The 22,513-nt window shown below is 35.8% G+C and overlaps 1 protein-coding gene across 2 annotated transcripts in view; it reads left to right on the top strand.

Annotated features, from left to right (window-relative positions):
• The window catches only part of ALG14 (ALG14 UDP-N-acetylglucosaminyltransferase subunit), a 104,428-nt gene that overhangs the window by 7,071 nt on the left and 74,844 nt on the right, over positions 1 to 22,513 (top strand). The window contains exons 2-3 of one of the 2 annotated variants that reach the window (XM_063106822.1): positions 4,190 to 4,341; position 5,535. In XM_063106822.1, coding sequence (XP_062962892.1) covers positions 4,190 to 4,341; position 5,535 — 153 coding nt within the window. The remainder of the gene's footprint in view (positions 1 to 4,189; positions 4,342 to 5,534; positions 5,536 to 22,513) is intronic. The other variant, XM_063106820.1, reaches the window with a different exon arrangement.

Here is a 22,513-nt window from a genome sequence, read left to right as displayed (position 1 = left end):
CAGCAGTCCTCCCTTAAGAGATGGCGAGAGGAAGGTCCACAAGATTCCCGGCTGCCTGAGGCCCAGTGGCCACCTTTTCCACCTCAGCTACTCCGCGCCAGCCGCCGCAGCCGCCGCCATCTTGAAAAACCACCTTGTTGTCCATTATTAATTGAGTCATTTTGTGTTTAGGAAACACGACGTCTACATGATAAATGAGGCAGAGTGAATTGTCACATTTATAAATATACAAAATCCACGAAGATAAAAACAGTTATCTACAAATCGTAGAACAATACACACAGGTCGTAGAGCATGAGCAACATCTTACCCGGTAATGCGAGTACAGTCTAAATCCACCAGCTCTGTAGGCGCTTACAATTTTAAATGAACTGTTTTGACAGGTATATATCTACACACACACACACACACACACACACACACTATATATATGCACATATACACATGCACATATGCACACACAGTGTGTACATTTTGAAATGCCAAGAGATTGCACCTAGATAGGATAATATTTATAGTATGAGCAAATGCATTAAACTTACTTTCAAGTAAAAGTCATTATTTCATTCACTTAACGTATTTTGAGCCATAAGAAAGGCCAGGCACTAAGCTAACCTCTGGACATAACGAAACTGACTAATATTACTTGCCGTGGAGTGCTATGTGCCAGGCACTGTGAAAGGTGCGAGGATACAGCAGTGAGTGAAATGTAGAATATAAAAAAAACTAACAGAAAGCAAAATGGGTACTTGCCACAATGAGATAAGTGCTATAATCTTATGATAATAATGTAAGAAATACAAACTGCTATGGCAGTCTTCAGGAAGGGCACCTGAACTTGGGACAGAAAACTTGGAAGAAGTGATGCTAGACTGAGACTTGAAAGATAACCACAAAGTAGCAGACAAGAAGGAGCTGGGACTTTGAGGGCTGGGAGGGTGTGAAAAAAAGGTGAAAGCAATTGAAATGGCCAGCGGTGAGAGAGCACTATCGCACAAAGTTTAATGTGGGGAGGTAGGCTGAGTCGAGATACTAAAAGGTGTTTTAAACTGCTTTATAGAGTTATTGCTGCTACTCCACTGCTCTCCACCATGTAGTGGTTAGGATCACAGGCCCTAATTTGAGCTCTTATCAGCTCAGAGTCTGGTGCCAGCAGAGCTAGGAGAATCTAGGAGCAGACTTTACTCTTTCTATAAACTTTACCTTCCCAAAGTTTCCTGCCCTTTGGAAGTCTGAAACTGCTCTCTTCTTTGTCCTGTCACTTCTAAGATTATATGGCTTTTCATTAAAATAGTATTCGAGACAGAGCTCCAAGCCATTGCTTTAAGAGAGAAATACTTTTGAACTGAGGCCTCTCTTGTGTGATTGGTAGGAGGTGCTAAAAATAAAATGTTTGTTTTTCTCTAATCAGTCTGTTTCTTTGTTACAGACATGTTTCAGCTAAAAACTTATGAGAGCAGAGAAAAGAAATTATTTTTTGTCTTCCTTTCAACGCATTTCTCAGAACATCACCTTCATTAAGCGATACATGACTATGTTAGATTTGGTGGAGTAGAAACCAAAATTAAAATTGAAAATTCATCTGGCAAGTGGTGCCCTCTGTCAATCAAATAATTCAGGGTAGGGAGGGGTCAAGAATCATGCAAGTCAAAGAAAGACTTGTAATCAAATAAACAGTTTAGTAGTTTGTGCATGAAATTTTGGAGGAGACAGAAGGCGTTTTCATTGTTTACCTTGAACACCAAGCAACATTTAATCTTTAGATACCATAAAATATTAGTTGACTACTTATATTCAGAGCATATCTATCAAAAGTATTACTTTTCTCTGAAACACAATATGGTCTCCCTAGGCAAATTTTAGATTTAATGTCAAACTCTCATTCATTCATTCAACGATAGGAGGGCCTACTATTTTCTAGGCACGGGAGGTATAGCAGTAACAAAATGAACAAAAATTCCTGCCTTTCTAGAAGGTGCTTGCCTTCTGGTGGCACAGGGGTGGGGGGAGATTAAAAAACAAAAGAAATAAATAGAATTCTTAGTAAATTATATAAATAAATTGTAAATTATATAGCGATAAATACTATGACACTGAGAAAAAGGATTGCATTTTTAAAAGAATTGTGAGGGAAAGCCTCCCTGGGACATGACACTAAGGAGGCCAGAGTGAGTGGAATAGACTGAGGAAGGGGGGAGGAAGCAGAAGATGAGGTTCAAGAGGTGACAGAGTTGGGGGTCAGAGTACAAGAAGCCTTCTATTCCGTGTGAGATGTGAAGCCATTGGAGGGTTTGAGCAGAGGTGAATAATTTGATCAACTCTTTTTAATTAGATCACACTGGATGATGTGTTGAGAACAGAGGAGGAACAGACCAGGAAGCTATGCTCATAATCCGTGGGAGAAGTGATAGTAGCTTGAAGCAGGGTGGTGGCAAAGGAGGTGGTAAGAAGTGATTGGATGCTTGATACATTTTAAGGTAGAACTGAGAGGATTTTATTCTCCCAAAATATATCTTAACACGAGTAAAATCAAGACAGTTCATCATTTTAATGACTTTATTCACTAACAAGGTTAAATTTTCAATGAATGTATTCAGTGAGGGTGTCCTTTCTAAAACATGGCGAGTGGGGAAGACTATTAAAGCAGGTATAAGGAAGTTTTAATTGCAGTTGAAGATGTTGTGGATATTAGCTTTTAGCCTCAATAGCTCCAGCTGTGAAAACAAGTACTTCCTTTGCAAACCAACACACTTTTTCAGTTCTAAAAATAAAAATACTAAAATGAGTATGAACCAGATGTGTAAATTACATGCCCTCATCAAGAAGATGGGTGACAAGTTATAAAGTTAATGTATGATTTTAGTTGCTGAAATTTACGCTAAATCTGAAGCAGATTTCTTTCTATATGTAATTCCTTCTGGAATTTAGAAAAAAAAAATTTGTTTTCTACTATAAAAAATGTGTTGGGGGAAACAAATGCTTAATTTGCTTAATTATCTTCCTGTGTTCGTGTATCACTATTAAAAGCTCTTTCTTACAATACTAAGGGAGGTGGACTGGAGAAAGCTTTCTAGGTAGAGAACAGTATGACCAGAGGCAAGGAACAGATAACAAAAAAGATGAATGCAGAGAATGTTAAAGACACCTAGCTGAGGCACAGAGCTTGTGAAATGAACTGAAATAGGTATGGTAGGGCTCCTTAATAAGTAATTTATTTCAAATGGTTTGTAGAATAGGTAGAGGTTCTTTTGTTGTTTGTATGAAGGGAACCTCAATGAACATAGTTGATTTTTAAATTTACACTTTTGAAATTAACATTAAAAGTTTAGAAATTGTATGACTTCAAAAACTGAACATAGACTTGCTTGGTGAAGCTGGTAAATATTTGAAGACCTGCAGTGTGCTGAGACCTCTGTTAGGAGCTGGGGTTAGATTGGTGAACAAGTCTTTATTAGGGACACCAAGCCCTACCGATCAGTGCTCATGCTTCTCTTAGTTTACTTCTCTACCCAGAGACATCCAGTGACTGTCTTCCCATTTCTCATTCTACTTTCCTGACCTTACTTCACCCTCACCCTTCTTCCCAGTGTTTCTACCACCTTTTGAACACGTATCTCAGATCTTGCCATGTCATGCCCTAACAATTCTCACCCCTGCGCAGTGGCCTTCCTACTCCTATTTGTCCATTATCACTGCCTTTCAAGTCATCTCAGCCTTACCAGGGATGTTCCCTACTCTTAGTGCATTGATTTTTCATAACCATTTGCTTGTTCCCGCCCCCCAGTTTCATTTTTCTTGCTGTCTTACATCCTCTTTATATATGTGTGTCTTGCCCTTTTCCCACCAGTCTTCTTGATAACAAGAGCCATGTCTTATAGTGTCTTAGAGTGCCTTCCTCAGTACCTACTGCTTGTGTCGATTTTGTTTTTATGCATTTATTGTCTTCTCCCCCATATAAAAGTACTACTTACACATGGGCATAGATCATTGTTTCCAAATGTTCTTTGTGTCTTTTGAGAAATATGCAGTTACTGTGGTCCTTCTCCCCCCAAAGATATGACATTGGTATAACATGGTCGTATGTATATGTCTATTGTGGGTTTCTTAATCTTAGGCCTTCCAATATTTTTTTCTTTTGTTTTGTTTATTTTTTCTTCTTCTTTTTTTTTTCTTCCAATATTTTTTCCAGGTGGGCATACCACTGAGATCCTGAGGCTGCTTGGGAGCTTGTCCAGTGCTTACTCACCGAGACATTATATCATTGCTGACACTGATGAAATGAGTGCCAAAAAAATTAATTCTTTTGAACTAGATCGAGCTGATAGAGACCCTAGCACTATGGTAAGTACTAGTTTCTATTTCTAAGAAAGTTGCAAGTTGTACATTGAGTTTAATTGTCTCTGGAAATAATTTCATGGTACTTCAGTACTCTACCCACAATAGGCAGTCAAATGTTTACTGCTGATGAAGTATATTTCTTTACTACCAAAAGATAAGAATTTCTGTAAATCTTCTAATTAAAGTGGTTGCTTAATTTTCTATATTCTCTTTTATTCTTTTAAATACAGAAAACAGTTTTTCATTTAATTCCAACTGTTTAAATTGTTTTATTTACACTTACATAAAGCATCCAGTTCATGTGCTCATTGGCTGTTCATTAAAATTCTTTATCAGTGTATGGCATTTAATAATAATTCAATTTACGTATGGCTGCTTCTTATTCTCCAAATTGTATTTGTGTCTGCGTTGAAAATTACTTCTCTGTGCCTGATTATTCACTTAATTTTAGCATTTTAGTCAGAATTGAGTTTTTTTAAAAAGTGAAACTACTTCTTTATTAAGAAAGGAAACTAGAGATTGTGTAGATTGTCTTCATCCATCTCTCTCTCTGGGAACTACCTGGCCATAAGGCTGCATCAAGTAGTTCAGGAATGGACAGCTGACCCAGCTCAGGTCAATCAAAATCTTTCTTTGGGCCTTTTGGACTTGGAGACCCAGAGAACAGAATCAGTCTCTCTCCAGAGGCAAGCTCTGTAAAAGAAAAACTTGTGGGAGCTGCTGGCAGTCATGTTTTCACCCGGCAGATATAGATAGTCTGTAGACAGAAGAATGAATATAATACACAGGAACAATAATATAAGAAACCAGATGGCGAGTCCTGCCTTCAGTGGCTCCATTGGCCTTGCTGCTCCTGTTTTGGTTCTGGCTTAATGGTTCTTCTTTTCTTTGGAAATCAGGATCCACTAATATACCCCCTCTCACACACAAACACATTTTTTTTTAAGCCTGTTCAAGTTGATTTTTGGTCACTTATAAACATGATTTGTAACTAACACACTGTTAAAATGTGTCCTTAGAAAATACACATCAAACAAGATTGAAATATGAATCTGCTTGCTATATCATTCAGCCATAACAAAATGCATGGTACTTTTTTTCTGTGTGGAAGATGAGCCAGAACGCTTCCATTTCTATTTTTGGAATCAATACTGAATAAGTTTCCCAGGGCTGATGTAACAAAATACCATAAACAGGGTGGAATAAAACAAAAGAGATGTATTTTTTTCACAGGTCTGTAGGCTAGGAGTCCGAAATCAAGGTGTCACAGAGCCATGCTCCCTCTTAATGTTCTAGAGAAGAATCTTTCCTTGCCTCTTCCTGGCTTCTGATGGTTGCCAGCAATCCTTGGCCTCCCTTGGCTTGCAGCTGCATCACTCAAGTCTCTGCCTCCATCCACACATGGCCTTTTCTGTGTCTCTGTCTTCACATGCCATTATGAGCACACCAGTTGTTTAGATTTAGGGCCCATGCTAATCCAGAATGACCTCATCTTAACTTGATTTCATGTGCAAAGACCCTATTTCCAAATAAGGTCAAATTCACAGGTTCCAGATGGACATGAGTTTTTGAGGGACATTATTCAACCCAATCCAAATATGTATACTGAACTATTTCAGGAAAGCCTATTTGACTGACAAAGCAAAACAAACTTTTTCCTTTTAGAAACTATGAAATGAGAAAGTAGTAAAGGCAATCGAGTATGGCAGTAATTGGTCCTTGCAATGATTGTCAGACAGGTAATAGTATCCTCATTTTACAAATGAGAAAATCAAGGCTCAGAGGCATAAATAATTCAACCAGGGTCCTACCAAGTATGTGTTTCACACCTATGTGTGTCTTCTCCAGAATAGCCACTCTGCCCCTTTTGTGTATTCTTTTCCAATTCAAAAAACTCAGTGAGAAAAGATGCCCTGTGAATTCTCATCTAAGGCATCAAAGACTAAAAATGTCATTTAAGCATTTATATTAGAGTATATTGGATATACTCTAGAGTTAGTGGATAATTTGAGAAAGTGATGGTGATTTTTCACACGAAAAGAATGTAAAGAGTATTATAATTTACCAGTGGTTTAGAGCACTTAAAAAATACATAAATGTCAAAATAATCACAAAATTTTTACTGTTTTTTTTATTTATTTTATTTTATTTTTTATTTTATTTTATTTTTTATTTTTTAAATTTTATTTTGTCGATATACATTGTGGCTGATTATTGCTCCCTATCACCAAAACCTCCCTCCCTTCTCCCTCCCCCCCTCTCCCCCAACAATGTCCTTTCTGTTTGCTTGTCGTATCAACTTCAAGTAATTGTGGTTGTTATATCTTCTTTTACTGTTTTTTTTTTTAAACATAAGGGACAGGTATCTTTGGTTTTACCCAGTTAGTGTGTGTGTGTATTCTTTCTGAAGGTGCATCCAATTTGGAGGTTCTAGTTTTAATTTAACATACATATTGAATGTTTCCCTCTGGGTTTATCACCGTATATATTGTTTATTTGCTGAATTATTTCATGGTATAGTAAAACATAGGAAAAATATGTGGATCACAATGTTTTAGAACCCAGTAAGTTGAGTTTGATTCACATTGATAAGAAAGCCAAAGGTTTTGGATTTTTTAAGTGCCATTTTTTTTTATTATCAAAGTAGTGCCGTAATTTAGGACTGAGTATCTTTATTTGACTTCCTTCCTCTGTCAATTAATTTCCTGCTGGGGCAGTGCAACCACTGTTAGAGAAAAAATTCTGTCTATTTCTGAAAGGGTCTCTACTCATGAATCTGAAGCTGGGAAGAGTTCTGCAGAGATGCAGAAGAGAGCATGCAGGGTGGTAACATGAACACACCTGTTATCCTTTCTGCTGGCCACCCCTGTGTGTCACTGTGTGTGTGTGTGTGTGTGTGTGTGTAAGGAGGAGCATTAGTTGTGGTGGGGAGACGACAGAAAAAGACAGAGAGATAGACACCTTCTCAGCAAGCCCTGCTAAAAGGATGGGTTCACCCACTAGTCTCTTTCTGTCCTGTAGTTTAGGGGACCAGGCACCTGCAGCCCCTGGCAGCTATCTTCTGTACCGTCCATGGAAGTCACCAGAGTAGGAAGAAGAGGGGTCTTGCTGAAGAAATCCATAGTGCTCAATACATTTGCTGGAAGAGCCCATATTAGCTAAGAATACTGAACAATCTAGACCTGCACTGTCCAGTATAGTAGCCCCCAGCCACATGTGTCTGTTTATATTTCAATTTAAATTAATTAAACTTAAATAAAATCTAAAATTTGGTCCCTCAATTACACTAGCCACATTTTTAATGCTCAGTAGCCACATATGGCTAGTGGCTACCATTGGACAGTGCAGAATTTTTTACCATTGCAGAAAGTTCTGATGACACTGATCTAGACTTTTATTTATAATTATAAGCTGAAACTGAAATGTGATCAGACATTATGAAGAGAATCAACAGGTTCAAAGCAGAAGGCCTCTGCCAGAACAGTTAATAAAGAAACACAAAATAACTTTTAAAAAATTTCATATTATCCTTGAAATTTAAGGAGATATTCCATTAATTACACAATAGTCTCTTATAAAAGAAGCAATCTTGAAACAAGAAAGATTTCTTGGAAGTCAAAACAAAACAGTTATCAAAATTAAAAATTCTGAGGCAATAATTATCAAATTAAATATAGCTGAAAACTATTAGTAGATCAGAAGTCAGGCTAAAGGAATTATCCTGGCAAAAAGGCAAAGTACGAGGGAAGAGAATCATGAAGTATGAGGAATGAGAGAAAATAAAATTTTTAAAGTCTAAAATAGATTTCATTACCTTTCTCCTATCTCAATTATTTTAATTTAATTTAATTAAATCTCATAATGTCATCAATAATTGAATAGTCTCAACTCACAACTGTTTCTTATGTACAATGTCTTTTGAATTCATTTTCTCTTCTATTTGGCTCAAATATTTCCTTGAGTTTTTTTTTTTTTTTTTTCCTAGAAAATTTACATGGGCAGCATATTTACAGAGTCTTTCCGTATCTGAAAATATCTTTGTTGTGACATTATACCCCAGTAGTTGTTTGGCTTGATGTATAATTCTAATTGTAATGCCACATTTTTTTTCCTTAGAAGTCTATAAATACTGTTTCACTCTCTTTTAGCAGTTAAAGTTCCAAAAAGATGTTTGATGTCAATTTGATTCTCTTTCCTTAGAATTCTGAAATTTAACTAGGCCATGCATGTCTGCATGTCTGTTTTCTCCTTCAGTCTTTCTGGAATTCAGTGAACTCTTATGATCTTTTTTCAGTTTGACTTTTTTCTTTTTTTTTTTTTTTTCTCTCCTATTTTTTTCTATTTGTCTATTCTGTGTTCTAATTCTTTGTCATATTTTATGTATATATTTTTATATGTCACATAAGTATATATTGCTGTATATGTTTTCTTCCTGTTTATTCTTTTACTGTTTTATAGCAAATACAAGTTTTAGATTTTAATATTTTTATTTTCGTTTAGGCCTGCAAATTTATATTTTCTCTTAGTGCTCCAAGGTGCTAGAGTTATACTCATGTGTTATTTTCTAAAAGTTTTAACATTTTGCTTTCCACATCTGTCTTTAAATCTGTCTGGAACTGATTTTTCTGTATAATGTTTGAAAGGGATCTAATTTCCATATGGTAAAACAGGTGTCCCAGCCCAGCACCACTGAACATCCCTTTTCTTACTGATCTGCAGTGCCACTGCTATTGTATCAAGTGTATGCATATGTCTGTGTCTTTCTGTGTGTGCATAGATCTGTATCTTAGCTCTCTATTCTTTTAACTGGCTTATTTGTCTATCCCCGAGCCAATAGCAAGGTCTCCTTAGTCTTATTCTACAGAAGTGTTTTAGTTGTTCTTTCATTTTTACATAAGTTTTTTGAATTAGCTTTAAGAAATTCACGATGAACCTTGTTGGTATTTTTATTTGAATTAAATTGAATATGTCAGTTTGGGAAGAACTTACATCTGTATGATGATGTCTTCCTATCCTGAAACTTCATCTGTCTCTCCATTTAGATCTCCTTTAATGCTCTTCAGTAACATTTTCTAATTGTCTGCATAAGAGTCTTGCATATCTTTTATTGTGTTTATTTTTAGGTACCTTGTATTGTCTTATTCCTACTGTACATAATATGTTTTTTAATGACATTTCCTGTGTTGTAGTATATAGAAATACAGTTGATTTTTGTAAAATGATGTCATAAGAAGTACCTTGCTACACTCTAATTAATCCTGATAATTTGTTTGTAAACTTTTGTTCTCTGTGAAGATAATCTCATCATCTGCAAATAGCAACAATTCTGATTCTTTCTAATCCTTACTCTTTATTTCTTTTGTTCATTTTATTTTGTTGTTAGAACTTCCAGAACAGTAACAAATAGAAGCAGTGTAGTGGTCATCCTTGTGTTCTTTCATTATTTTAAAAATATGCCAAGAGTTTTATTTAAATCATATTTGGATGTGTGGAAAAGGGCAGCCTTGTGCATTGTTGGTATAAATGTGCAGTGTTATACTTTTCTGGAATACAATTTAACAAAATAAAAAATTGTTTGCCCTTCTGCTCAAGAATTCTAAGTGCCCAGATCAGAAACATGGGGGAAAAATGAAACTACGTGGGCCTGATGTGTTCTTTTTGTTATGGTTATAGGACTCTTCAAGCTTTTTGTTTCTTCTTAAATCAGTGTTGCTAAGATATTTTCATAGGAATGTATCCACTTTGTGTAAATTTGTAGATGTATTGGCATAAATATTTTATAAGATTCTCATTATTTTTGTTATCTGTATGTAGCCACAGCTTGTTCCCTTTTTTTGCTTACTTGAAGCCAGACATTTGGCAACTTTAATATTTAGCCATGTTTTTAGCTTTTTTATTTCACTGTTGTATCTTATTTTCTATTTCTTTAATTTCTCCTTTTATTTTTATAATCTTCTTTGAGCCTCTGATTTTATATGTTTATTCTGTTCTTTTTCAAATATTTTAAGTTGAACCTTTAGCTCATTAATTTTCAGCCTTTTCTTATCTTCGAATGTAAGAATTTATGACTGTAAATTGCTTTTTAGGTAACAGTTTAGCAACATCTCATAACTTTCAGTCTGTAACATTTTTATTATTATTTATTTAGTTGCCAAAAAGTTCCCATTATGAATTATTCTTTGACCCTTTAATTATTTGAAAGTGTTTTTAAATTTCTAAACATAATTATCTTTTTAAAATTGATTTATTATTTTGTTCCAGTATAATCAGTAAAATTTATTATTTTGTTCCAGTACAGTCAGTAAAATTGGCCTTTATGAGGCCCAATTTTTTTTAATTGCTGAAATTGTCTTCATGGTCTTGAAATTTACTTAATGTTCTTATACATGGTTAATTGTTCCGTGTCTCCCTGAGAAAAATGTATATTCTCTAATTATTGGGTCTATTAAATATGATCGTTAAATAAAGCTTATTAATTGTGTTGTTCAAATCTACTGAGACCTTGCTAACATATTTACATGCTTGACTTATCTATTACCGAAAGAGATATGTTGAATTTGTGATGGTAGGTTTAATTTTTTGTAGTTGTGTCAATATTTGCATTGTGCATTTTGAGACTATTTTATAGCATGCATTTAGGTTTAGAATTGTTATACCCTGCTAGTAAGTTGAACTTTTTGTTATTGATTTAAGCGACCCATTTTATCCTTAAAATGCTTTTTCTTAAAGTATATTTTTCTCTGATATCAATATGGCTGACCTAGCTTTCTGTTCTTCTTATACTTGGTACCTTTATGTTCTTTTATGTTTTGGATGTGTCTTCTATAAGTAACATGTAGCTGGATTTTTTAAAAAATTTCTATCTGACGTTATGGACAGAGAATGTGTTCTTGTAAAAAAAACAAAAGTTTCCTGGTACAGTCAGCCTCCTGTATCCTTGGATTCTGCATCTGCGTATTCAACCAACGACAGATAGAAAATACTATTTGGAGAAAAAAAATACAACAATAAAAAGTAATACAAATAAAAAACAATACAGTATAACAACTGTTTACATAGCATTCACATTGTATTAGATATTATAAGTAATCTACACATGATTTAAACTATATGGGAGGATGTGCATAGGTAATATGCAAATACTACATCATTTTATATAAGGGACTTGAGCATCTGCAGATTTTGGTATCTGCAGGGAGTCTTAGAACCGATCCCCCACAGATAACCGAAGGACAACTGTAGCCTAGGATATAGTTTGTTTGAGTAAATCTCATGTGCCTGAACAAAAGTGTATTCCCTACTATCTGTTGCAAAACTTTTTATATACCCATAACATTATTCATTATGTTGTTCAAGTCATCTTCTAAATCATTATTAATTTTTTTGACTGCATCATCTATTCATTACTGAGAAACGTATGTGAAAATTGTGATTGTGGATTTCTTTTTTTCTTTGTATTTGTCAGTTTTCTGTATCTATTTTTGCGTTCTAGTTCAAATTTGATCTAGTGATTTATTTGATCATTATGAAGTGACTCATTTTATCCTTAATAATGCTTTTTTCCTTAAAATCTCTTTTATCTGATATTAATTTAGCAATGTCAGCTTCCTTTTGGTTAATATTTATATGGTATACCTTTTTCTGTCTCTTTATTTTCACTTTTTTGTATGTCATTGTATTTTAGGTGTGTCTTTTATAAATGACATATAGCAAAACTTTTAAAATTCAAAACTGAGGGGCTGGCTGGTTAGTTTAGTGGGTTGGAGAATGGTGCTGATAACACCAAGGTCAAGTGTTCAGATCCCCTTACTGGCTGGCTGCCCAAAAATAAAATAAAATAAAAATTCAAAACTGAGAATGATCTGGTACATGTACATTTATTGTGATTACTAGTGTATTAAATTTATTTATTAAATTTCTTTTATTTCTACTATTTAATTTTGTCTTTTCTACTTACCATCCTTTTTTTTTTTTTTTTTTTTTTTGAATTCTTTTGTTTTTCTTCTTTGGATGTCTTCTGTTTGGATTGAGATTTCTTTGTCCTCCCCTTTTCCCTTCTGGAATGAAAATTATTGTTCTCTTAGAAATGCCTAAATTATTGACATGAATACCTGACTTAGAGTGAAAAAATTAATATCTCCTCCTCCTGAAAAACAAGGCTTTTAGAATGTTTTAATTGTTAGCACCCCCCCTTCCGTCTCACATATTATTGTTTAGTATTTTGGTTCTACCTTGTTTTTACACTGCTACATTAGTCCATTTCTATTACTTACAACAAAATACCTGAAACTGGGTAATTTGCAAAGGAATGAAGTTTATTTCTTAAAGTTTCAGAGGCTGGGAAGTCCTAAGTCCAGGGAACACATCTGGTAAGGACCTCATTCTAGGTGGTGGCTCTCTACAGCCACTCAGGGTATCACATGGTGAGAATGGGCTGAGCAAGAGAGAGCTAAACTTCATACTTGCTCTCCTTTTAAAGCCATCAGAACCACACCATTACCACCCATTTAAACTATCAACCCTTACTCCATGAATGGATAAGTCCATTCAGTAGGTCATGGTCCTGTCCTCATGGATCCAATCACTTTTCAAAGACCCCACCTTTCAAATACGATAATTGAATTTCCCAGCCTCTTAACAATGGGTGTCAAGTTTCCAATACATGAAATTTTGGGGGACACATTTAACCCATAGCAACCAAATTAGTTATCATTATTATTGCTCTATATAGTCAATGCTTATTTATATTTATATGTATATAGTATTTTCTTTGTTTATTCTTGCTCCTTGTATCCTGCTACTTCCTTTTGGATTTAGTATTTTTCAGAAATATATCTTTTATTAATATTTCGTGGAAGGTGTGTAAGTGATGAATTCTTTCATGTTTTTTATCTGTTTGCCTGAAAATATGTCTAGGTCTTGCCTTTCCTTTGATTGCATGCAGCATTTAGAATCCTAATTTGAATTTTTTTCCTTCATAACCATGAATTTAGCATTTATTCACTTATTTAACAAATATTTATTGGATATCACCTAGGTACTAGCAATACAGTAGTGAAACAAAACAGAAAAATCTCTGCTGTCATGGTGCCTACATTCTAATGGGGTGGATAATAAACAAAATAATTAAGTAAAATTTATAACGTGGTAGTGAAAATCTGTTAAGGAGAAGAATAGAGCAAGGAAAGGGAATGGGGGGGTTTGGTAAAAGAGAGTTTGCAATTTTAGGTAGAGTGGCCAGGAAAGGCGGCGTTGAATAAAGACTGTTAAGCCGTATGTGGAAAGAGATTTCTTGGAGCACAAGCAATAACTGCAAAGAAGGCCCTGAGGTGGGGCTGTGACTGGCATGTTTGTGAAAAAGCAGGGAGGTCAGTGTGGCCAAAGCAAAGGAGGCAAAGGAGACCTAAGTAGGATATGAGGTCATAGAGGTAAGGGTGAAGATGTTTGAGTCAGATCTTTTAAGACCTGTGGTCCATTTTTAGGCTGAGATTTTTCCCCAGTGAGTGAAATGGGGAACCATTCAGTGATTTTAGGTAGAGGAGTGACATGATCTAACTTATATTTTAACAGGATTGCTTTGGCTGCTGGATAAACTAAAGGGAAGAAGGACAGAAACAGGGAAAGGAGTGTTAAAGTCAAGAAATATACAGAGAGACAAATTGCTAAGAGAACATTTTATTTGGGAAAACAGGATTGCAATTTGGGGTGCTCACACACAGATGGGGTAGCTTCCAGAGAACAAAGAAAAGTCTGGGAGTTTATTAGTGAGAAGAATGTTACTTATTGTTTTGAAAGAAAGCTCATTGGCACTAGCAAAGTTTTTGGGAGCTGTCAGGCTTTGATTGTTGAGTGGCCATGGTAGGTAAGATTAGTCTTAGAGTCACGGCAGGTTATTTCAGCAGCTACTAGGTAAAAACTACTCTTAGGGTTACAGCAGGCTGTTTCAACATTTCGGTATGTAGAAAATTCTTCTTGGAGCAGGTGCTGTGTGCCCCAAGTGGTTTTCCCTCTTTGGCCCCTTGACTCCAATTTTGGTTTAGTTATGACAAGAATGGCCCAATTGGTATAACCAACTTTCGCTGGAGTGACTCATTTGAGAGATCAGTGACTTGGACCAGCATAGCAACAGTGGGTATGATGAGAAGTAGTCAGATTCTGGATATATTTTGAAGGCAGAGCTAATAGGATTTGCTGGCAGATAAAATGTGGGATGTGAGAGAAAAAAGAGTAGAAGATGACACCCAAGTTTTTGGCCCGAGCCACTGGAAGAGTAGTTGCCATTTACTTACATTGGGGAGAGAACAGGGGGGAGCAGCAGAGCTAAGTGTGGGATGTCCGTAAACATACAAGTGAAGATGTAGTGTATGCAATTGGATCAATGAGTCTGAAGTTGAGGACGGAGGTCTGGTCTGGAGAATATAAATTTTAGGATCATCTGTATTTAGATGATGGTACTTAAAACAAGAAATTGGGTAAGATTACCCATTGATTGATAGAAAAAACAGAACAGGACTAAAAACTAGGCCCTGGGGCACTCGAACTTTTAGATGTTGGGTAGCTATTATTGTCATGGAAATATCAACTACCAATTTGTTGTTGCTTTGTAGACCTCTCCTCCCCAACCTTCAGGGGCACTGAAACCCCAGTCTCTATGTCTGTGGTATAATTATGTCTTCCTTCTCAAACCTAAGTGTCACATGCCATCTGCTTCTTTTTCATTTTCTTGTTTCTGGCAAGTAAGGATTTCCCTTTCCTTTTTCCCAGTTCAGATAAAATAATATTTTGTTATGTTTCTTGCGGCATTTTCATCTATTTGTAGGAGGGTTTTTAAAGTTAGTTTATATTGTCAGAACCAAAGTCAGGTTCATTTTATAATTAAAGTCAGAGTTTTGATGCACCCTACATGTGGATGCTTGTTCTGCACCATTTGTGTAAATAGTACCCCTCTCTATCCCAATTTTCCTCACCATTTTTTTTTCTTGATGTAACTACACCAGCTGCAATTTCCTAGCTATACATAATATTCCTGTGGTTATAAGCCTTGAACTCTCTCTTTATAATTTAATTTTTTTCAGACATCTTAAGTGAACCAGAAAATCTGTACCATTTTAAAGCATTAACAGTAACTGCACTTTGTGCTTGGGCATAGTCTCATGCATATCACTCAGAGCGTTTCAGGAATAAAAGTGTATCAGTTCACACTTGGTTCTGGTGAAAAGCCAAAAACCCACATTTTCAGCACAGGCTTTCTCTTCCAAAAACATAAAGAAGACCACTCTCCAAAATCAGAAGATATAAATTACCAATATTAATCACATAGAGTTACCCAAGTAACATAGGGATTGTGTGTTATTTGGCTTATAACTTATTCTGATATGGAGTCATTCAGTAGATCTTTAAATATTTTTGCTAGTTTGTAGAAAAAATTTTAGTGTCAGTATTTGCCTGTTTGTGCTAGATATAAATATATAGCAGATATTTAAGCTAAATTTTAAAATAATAATGTTTTAAATTAAATGTTAGAGGTGGCCTACTTTTGTTACAGAAACTTCATTCAAATTTCTCCTGATTCCTTTGATTCAATGTATTTTTTTTAATGGTATTTAAGAGTAAAGAAAAATAATTATTCCTGGAACACTTTTTAACTTGCTATTCAACCTGTTTCTCTGAGTAGTTCAGCATTTTATGAGAAACAGGTTTCCCTTGACTAACAGCAACTGAGATTAGAAAGGTGAAGAGCAGAAGAGCACTAAGCAAAAAAAAAAAAAAAAAAAAAAAAAAAACAGAAAGAAATGTTTGGATGTGAAATTACTTTGTATGAAAAAATATCTTGAAAAGAGTTCCAAAGAAAAAGTAATTTCCACTGGGATTATTTCTAAAGTAAAGAGTAACTAAAGTAATATCTTTCAGTAAAAATCAGACAGTAACCTTCCCAAGTAGAACCAATTACCAGACCTATATGATGGTAAATGAAAACTCAAACCAGAGCTTTCTTCCTGGAGAGCAGTAGTTTTGTTAGGCAGTGTTTCAGCAGGGACATCCACCCCTGCAAGGTGTGGAAGGGAATGAGGCTCACTGTGGATTTTGGTTCATCCTTTTATTTACTCCAAATCTGAGCCTTGTCTCTTAACTGCCTCCCTTTACAACCGTTACTCTTCGTAACTTCCGTTAGAGCATGAGTTTGTCCCTTTAGATCACACCACTGAAGAAAAAAAAGCTCAGTGAAACCTAAATAAAACATTTTTTAAACTACATTTAATAATTATAGAGTGGACTTTTTTCATATATAGAACAATAGAAGTTTCTGAGAATCAATTTAAAGGGTCAAAAAGTGGAGCCAAGCTTCTTCACTTTCAGGCCACTTTCTTCAGGCCACTTAGTTAGATTTCCCACTACTCTGTAATCAGGCTGATAATGTTTTCCCAAGAAAGGTTATTTGTTTGTTCATTCAAAAAATGTTTAATGAGTGCTGATTCTGTACAAAACTCTAAGCATAGTGGATATTTCATCAAATCCGTATTGAAAATGCCCCAGAATTAACTTTGGCAGGGTTGTAAGTAGTTATACTTCTGTTTCTTTCTCTTTTCTGTTTTTTTTCCAAATTTTGTTTTTGTTGTTTTTTATTTCTTTAAAATCTTTTTGAACAGTAGAGAAGTATATAATGGGTTCAGATCCCCATATCGGCCAACTGCCCCCCCACCCAGCCACAAAAGAAGTATATAAAATAAAAAGTGGAATTTCTTTGTCACTACCCTAATCCCACTCTCTAGAGTAACCACTGTACCAGCATGAGTTATATTCTGCTGGTGCTTTTTCCTCCTGTTATGTATGTACATGTAACCAAATATTATGAATTATGCATACCACTTATGTGTAACCACATAAACAGTGTTGGGGGCAGCAGGGAGATGCTAGTCGGTTAGTTCAGTTGGTTAGAACACAGTGTTTTAACAACAAGGCCAAGGGTTCGGATCCATGTACTGGCCAGCTGCAAAACAACAACAACAAAAAAACAGTGTGGGGGTTTTTAGAGGGAGCAGAGTATGACTAGTTTATAAATCACACCCTATGTATTGTCTATAACTTTTTTTTTCATTTAACTATTCTTTGATAGCTTTCCATGTTGGTACATATAGGTCTCTCTTGTATTTTTTAATGATTGCATTGTAATCTGTAGTTTGATGTACCATTTTCTTACTGTTGTTTTCAGTTTTCACTAAATACTTCAGTGAACATCTTTGTACTTATACACATTCTCCAAGTATTCTTATAACTTTCAAAATTTTCTACAATAAGTTTGGGTGTAACTGTGATTAGGAAAAAAGTTAAAAGACAAAGAAGCCCAAGTTAAATAATTTGCCTACATTAAAGGGTATGCCACTCCTTTCCTACTATATCATTTTACCAGATTGTTGATTGAATTCTTGTTTTGAAATACATATTGAAAGGGCAGCCCCCTCCGCCCGCAAGCTGACAAGAGAACACGCCTGGGGTCCTAGGCAGGAGCTGAGGGTGGCACTCTTCAGCCAGAAGCAGGCAAGAGAGCATGCCAAAAACACCACTCCCACGTGGGTGGCCTGCCACAGCGACCACCACAGCCACGGCTGCTAAAAGAGTGGCTTGATCCACAGCAGTAGCCACAGCCACTGTGCAGGCAGTCTGCCAGACACTCAACTGCATTGACATGAGGAGAGCCACCCACAGAGACTGGAAAAAGAAGAGGACATCTCTCTTCTCAAAGCCCACTCCAGAGTAACAGAAGAAAGAACTGCTCTACCAGAAACCAGACATCAGCATAGAGATACTAGAAATACGAAAATCAGAAAGTCTGGCACCACCAAAGGAATATAATAATTCTCGAATATCAGACCCTGTGGAACAGGAAACCCTTGAAATGACTGAAAAGGAATTCTGAGCAACAATCTTAAGAAAACTCACTAATCTGATATGCAAGAAGACTTAGTTAGACAACATAATGAAACAAGGAAAAAAATCCAGGATATGAAGGAGGAAATTTACAAGGAGATTAATACCTTAAAAAATAATGTTGCAGAACTCATGGAACTGAAAGATTCACTCAACAAGATAAAAAACATAACCAAGAACTTAAGCCACAGGTAGAACAAGTCAAAGGAGGAATTTCTGATCTTGAAGATAGTCTTTTCAAAATAACCCAGGTGAGCAAAAAAAAGGAAAGAATTTTTAAAGATGGAGAAAATGTAAGAGAGCTAACAGACAACCTTAAGCTCACAAACATTCGAATCATGGGTGGTCCTGAAGGGGAGGAGAAAGGAAAAAGCATGGAAAACCTATTCAATGAAATAATAATGGAAAACTTCTCAGTTATAGGGAGAGACATGGACCTTCAAATCCAGGAAGCTTAAAGATCCCCAAACAGATTCAACTCAAAAAGATCCCCTCCAAGACACGTTATAGTCAAACTGGCAAAGCTGAAAGACAAAGAGAGTATCTTAAAAGAAGCAATAGAAAAGCATCAAGTCCCCTATAAGGGAAACCCCATCAGACCTACAGCAGTCTTCTCAACAGAAACTCTACAGGCCAGAAGACAATGGGATGATATATTCAAAATACTAAGAGAAAAAAACCCTGCCAGCCAAGAATATTTACTATACTCAGCAAGGCTGTCCTTCAGAAAGGAGGGGAAAACAGTTTATTTTCCAGACAAACACAAACTGAAGAAATTCACCACCACACAGCCAGCCCTACAAGAAATCCTTAAGGAAGTCCTGCATCTGGAATCGAAAAAATAATAATTACTACTACCACAAATACACAAGAAAGAACAAAACCCACTGGTAGAACAAAAGTGCAAACAAGAGAAAGAAACTAAATCTTACCACCACAAAAAACCATAATGACAATGTAATAATGCCCCTGCTTTTTTTCTGATTTTAGTAATTTTGTCTTCTCTCTTTTTTTCTTGGTCAATCTAGATAAAGGTATGTAAATTTTGTTGATCTTTTTAAAGAATTAACTTTTGCTTTTGTGGATTTTCTCTATTGTTTTTTAATTCCCTATTTCATATATTTCTGTTGTAATCTTTGTTATTTACTACTTATATTTGCTTTTGGTTTAGGTTGCTCTTTTTCTATTTTCTTAAGGTAGAAGTTTACATTACTGATTTGAGATTTTTCTTATTTTTAATATAGTTTACAAGTATAAATTTTCCTCTGAGCACTGCATGAGCCCTGTATCCTATAAATTTTGATACGTTGCAGTTTGATTTTTATCTCAAAGTATTCTCGAATTTCGCTGTGATTTTTCTTTTTACCCATTGTTTATTTAGGAGACTGTTGTTTAATTTCCATACATCTGTGAATTTTCTAAATTTCCTTCAGTTATTGTGATCAGAGAACATGTTTTCTATGATCTTAGTCTTTTAAAATGTATTGAGACTTATTTTGTGGCCAAAAAAAAAAAAAAAGAATTTGATTTAATTCACTGAAGAAAAAAAAAAGAAATACACATAGAAATTCTGAAAGAGTATATGGGTGAGACACCAATGTAACAGGTATCCTAAACTGTTAATCTGGCCAGTAAATAAAACCAGTGCTCTCTGTTCATATTTTTCAGTAATTTTCTTGAGCCAGCAATATCGAGTGGCCTATTGTATACAAACCCTGTAAGTCCTGTGTTACTTTGAGGACTTTTTTTTTTTTTTTTCTGGCAGCTGGCTGGTACTGGGATCCAAACCCTTGACCTTTGTTGTCAACACCGGGCTCTAACCAACTGAGCCAACCAGCCAGCTGTGTTACTTTAGATTCTAGTCTTATCTCCATCACATTAATTTCCATGGCTGCCCACATTTAGCTTCCTAAAATACTGCATTGCACAAATAACCCATTATTTTAACATTTTCAATGGTTTCCTTAATATGAAAAAGTGTATTTGGAGCCAAAAGCCAGTGTTCTTTACAGCCATTCTTTTTCTCTAAGATCAGAGCCAAAATTAAGAATATCTGCTATTATAGTATTTTTCATTTTGATCCTCCACTTAAGATGAAATAAGTATAAATATTCAAAACAAAGAAATAAAGTCATATTCTGTAGATAATTATATCTAGAAACAAAAATATCAACTAAAGACTATCAAGTAATGGAAGTTCAGAAAAGTGTTAGATGCAAGCTGAATATGCAGAACTCATTACATTCTTATATGCTAGCTTTAAGTATTAGAAAAAATAATGAAAAATGATACCTTAAATATTAAACACTGGTAAAGGATAATACAAGGAAATGCTGAATGTGGACACTAGCAAAATCTTATTGAGACATTAAATTTTGTGTAAGTGAAAACAAAGGCATGTTCCTGATGTTTAAAAACTTATAAAGATTTTCAGTTTTCCCAAATTTTTAATGCAATAAGCAGTCAGAATTCTAGGGCTTTTTTTTTTTTTTAATTTATTCAATAATAAACATTTGCATTCCATTTGCCAGGCATTATTATAAGCAGTAGAGATATGCCAGTGAACAAAGTGGACTAAAAGAATTCCCTGCCATGATATGGAGCTTACTCAACTTGAGCTGGATAAGGAGACAATAATTCCAGACATAGTGAATAAGAAAAGCTTAAAGCTTGTTAGAAGGTGATCTGTTCTCTGGGGAGATTGCATAGGGATAAGAGGAGTAGGAATTCTTTTCGTTTTGTGTTTTTGTTTTGTTTTTTGTTCTTTTCTTTTTGTTAGGGGACTGGAAATTCTGATAGGGTGGAAAAAGTTGCTATTGCTCATAAGGCCTTGAAGAAGATGGGAATACCTGGGGGAAGAATGTTTCAGGCAGAGGGGATAGATTCTGGAAAAGCCTTAGAGTGGGGCATTCCTGGATGTTGGGGGATAACAGGTAGTCCTGGTGCCTAGAACAGAATGAGTGGATGGAGAGACACTGGAGAGGAGATGGGAGGGTGGAGCAGGGATCAAGATGATATAGGGCCTTGTAGGCCATTGTAAGAACTTTCTTACTCTGGGGACTATAGGGAGCTATTGGAAAGCTTGGCTCAGAGGCTCTGGTTACTGTGTTCAAAATATATCAACGATAAAAACAATTCGGAGACTTGTGACAATCTAAGCAAGAGATAGTGTGGCTTGCATCAGTAAGGGTAGGAGTAGGAAGAAATAGTTGGATTCTGGATATTTGTTTTACGTAGATTTAACAGAATTTCTTCGCAAATTGGATATGGGATGTGAAGAAAAGAGAGGAGTTGAGCACAACTTCAGAGCTCTTGACCTGCGTAATTTTAAGAATGGAGTTGCCGTCACCGACGCTAGGAAGTCTGTAAGCGGAGCGTCCTTGTCTCCAAGTGTCTTCATAATGTTTTGTACCACCCAAATGTATCAACAGCCTCTGCCATGACTGGAGGAACCTGAAAACTCCCAGGGATTCAAAAGGACTTCCCAGGCCCTCCTTTGCACTGATTCAAAACCATTTCCTAAAAGTCCAGTGTACTTTCTCTCTCTCTCTGCCTCTTTTCTCTCTACTCTTCTTCTCCCTTTCTTCCTCTCTCCATCTCTCTCCTCTCTTTCTCCTGTCTCCCCTCCTCTTCCCCCTCTCTCCCTCTCAAAAAAGTCCTTCAAGCTTCAGAAATGGTCCTGCAGAGTCCCTCCGTGAGGATTTGTATTGTACTTTCCACGGAGGCTTCCCAGTCCATGTCAATGTCATCCCCTCATGCTGCCACCAGGTGGCAGTGCACTGCTGAACATTATGCTGTGAGACCTGCACTACTACGTTAGAGGCTGTAGAGGGCTGAACTGTATTTAGAATGGCTGATAGAGTGGAGATTTCTGGTATATATTACAGACTAATCTGGCATGAGGTAGATGGGGAGAAGTTGTGTCCACTTCTTTTGGGGAGAGCATCAAATGTTATTACTAGGGATGATTTTCCTTTCTTGAATTAGGAAAGGCTTTATATGACTTTGGAGCAGTCTTTCCACTGGGAGAATGTTTTTATTTAAAGACTATTTGCTACATACCTTGCTGAGGTTGCAGTACTGTTTTATTTGTTTCAGATGCTTTTCTTTATCTGAGATAGGTAGAACAGCTCACTAGAAGATTTTCCTTCTCAAAAGTAAAATCCTTCTTAAAAACCAAAAGTGGACAAGGAGCAGTTTTTGTGTACAAAATTTATACCAAGTTTTATGAGGAATACAAGTAAGGAAA

Source organism: Cynocephalus volans, chromosome 8, assembly GCF_027409185.1.
Source record: "Cynocephalus volans isolate mCynVol1 chromosome 8, mCynVol1.pri, whole genome shotgun sequence".
NCBI classification, from domain to species: domain Eukaryota; kingdom Metazoa; phylum Chordata; class Mammalia; order Dermoptera; family Cynocephalidae; genus Cynocephalus; species Cynocephalus volans.
Note: the sequence above shows the minus strand (reverse complement) of the source record. Positions and strands in the feature narration are given on the sequence as shown.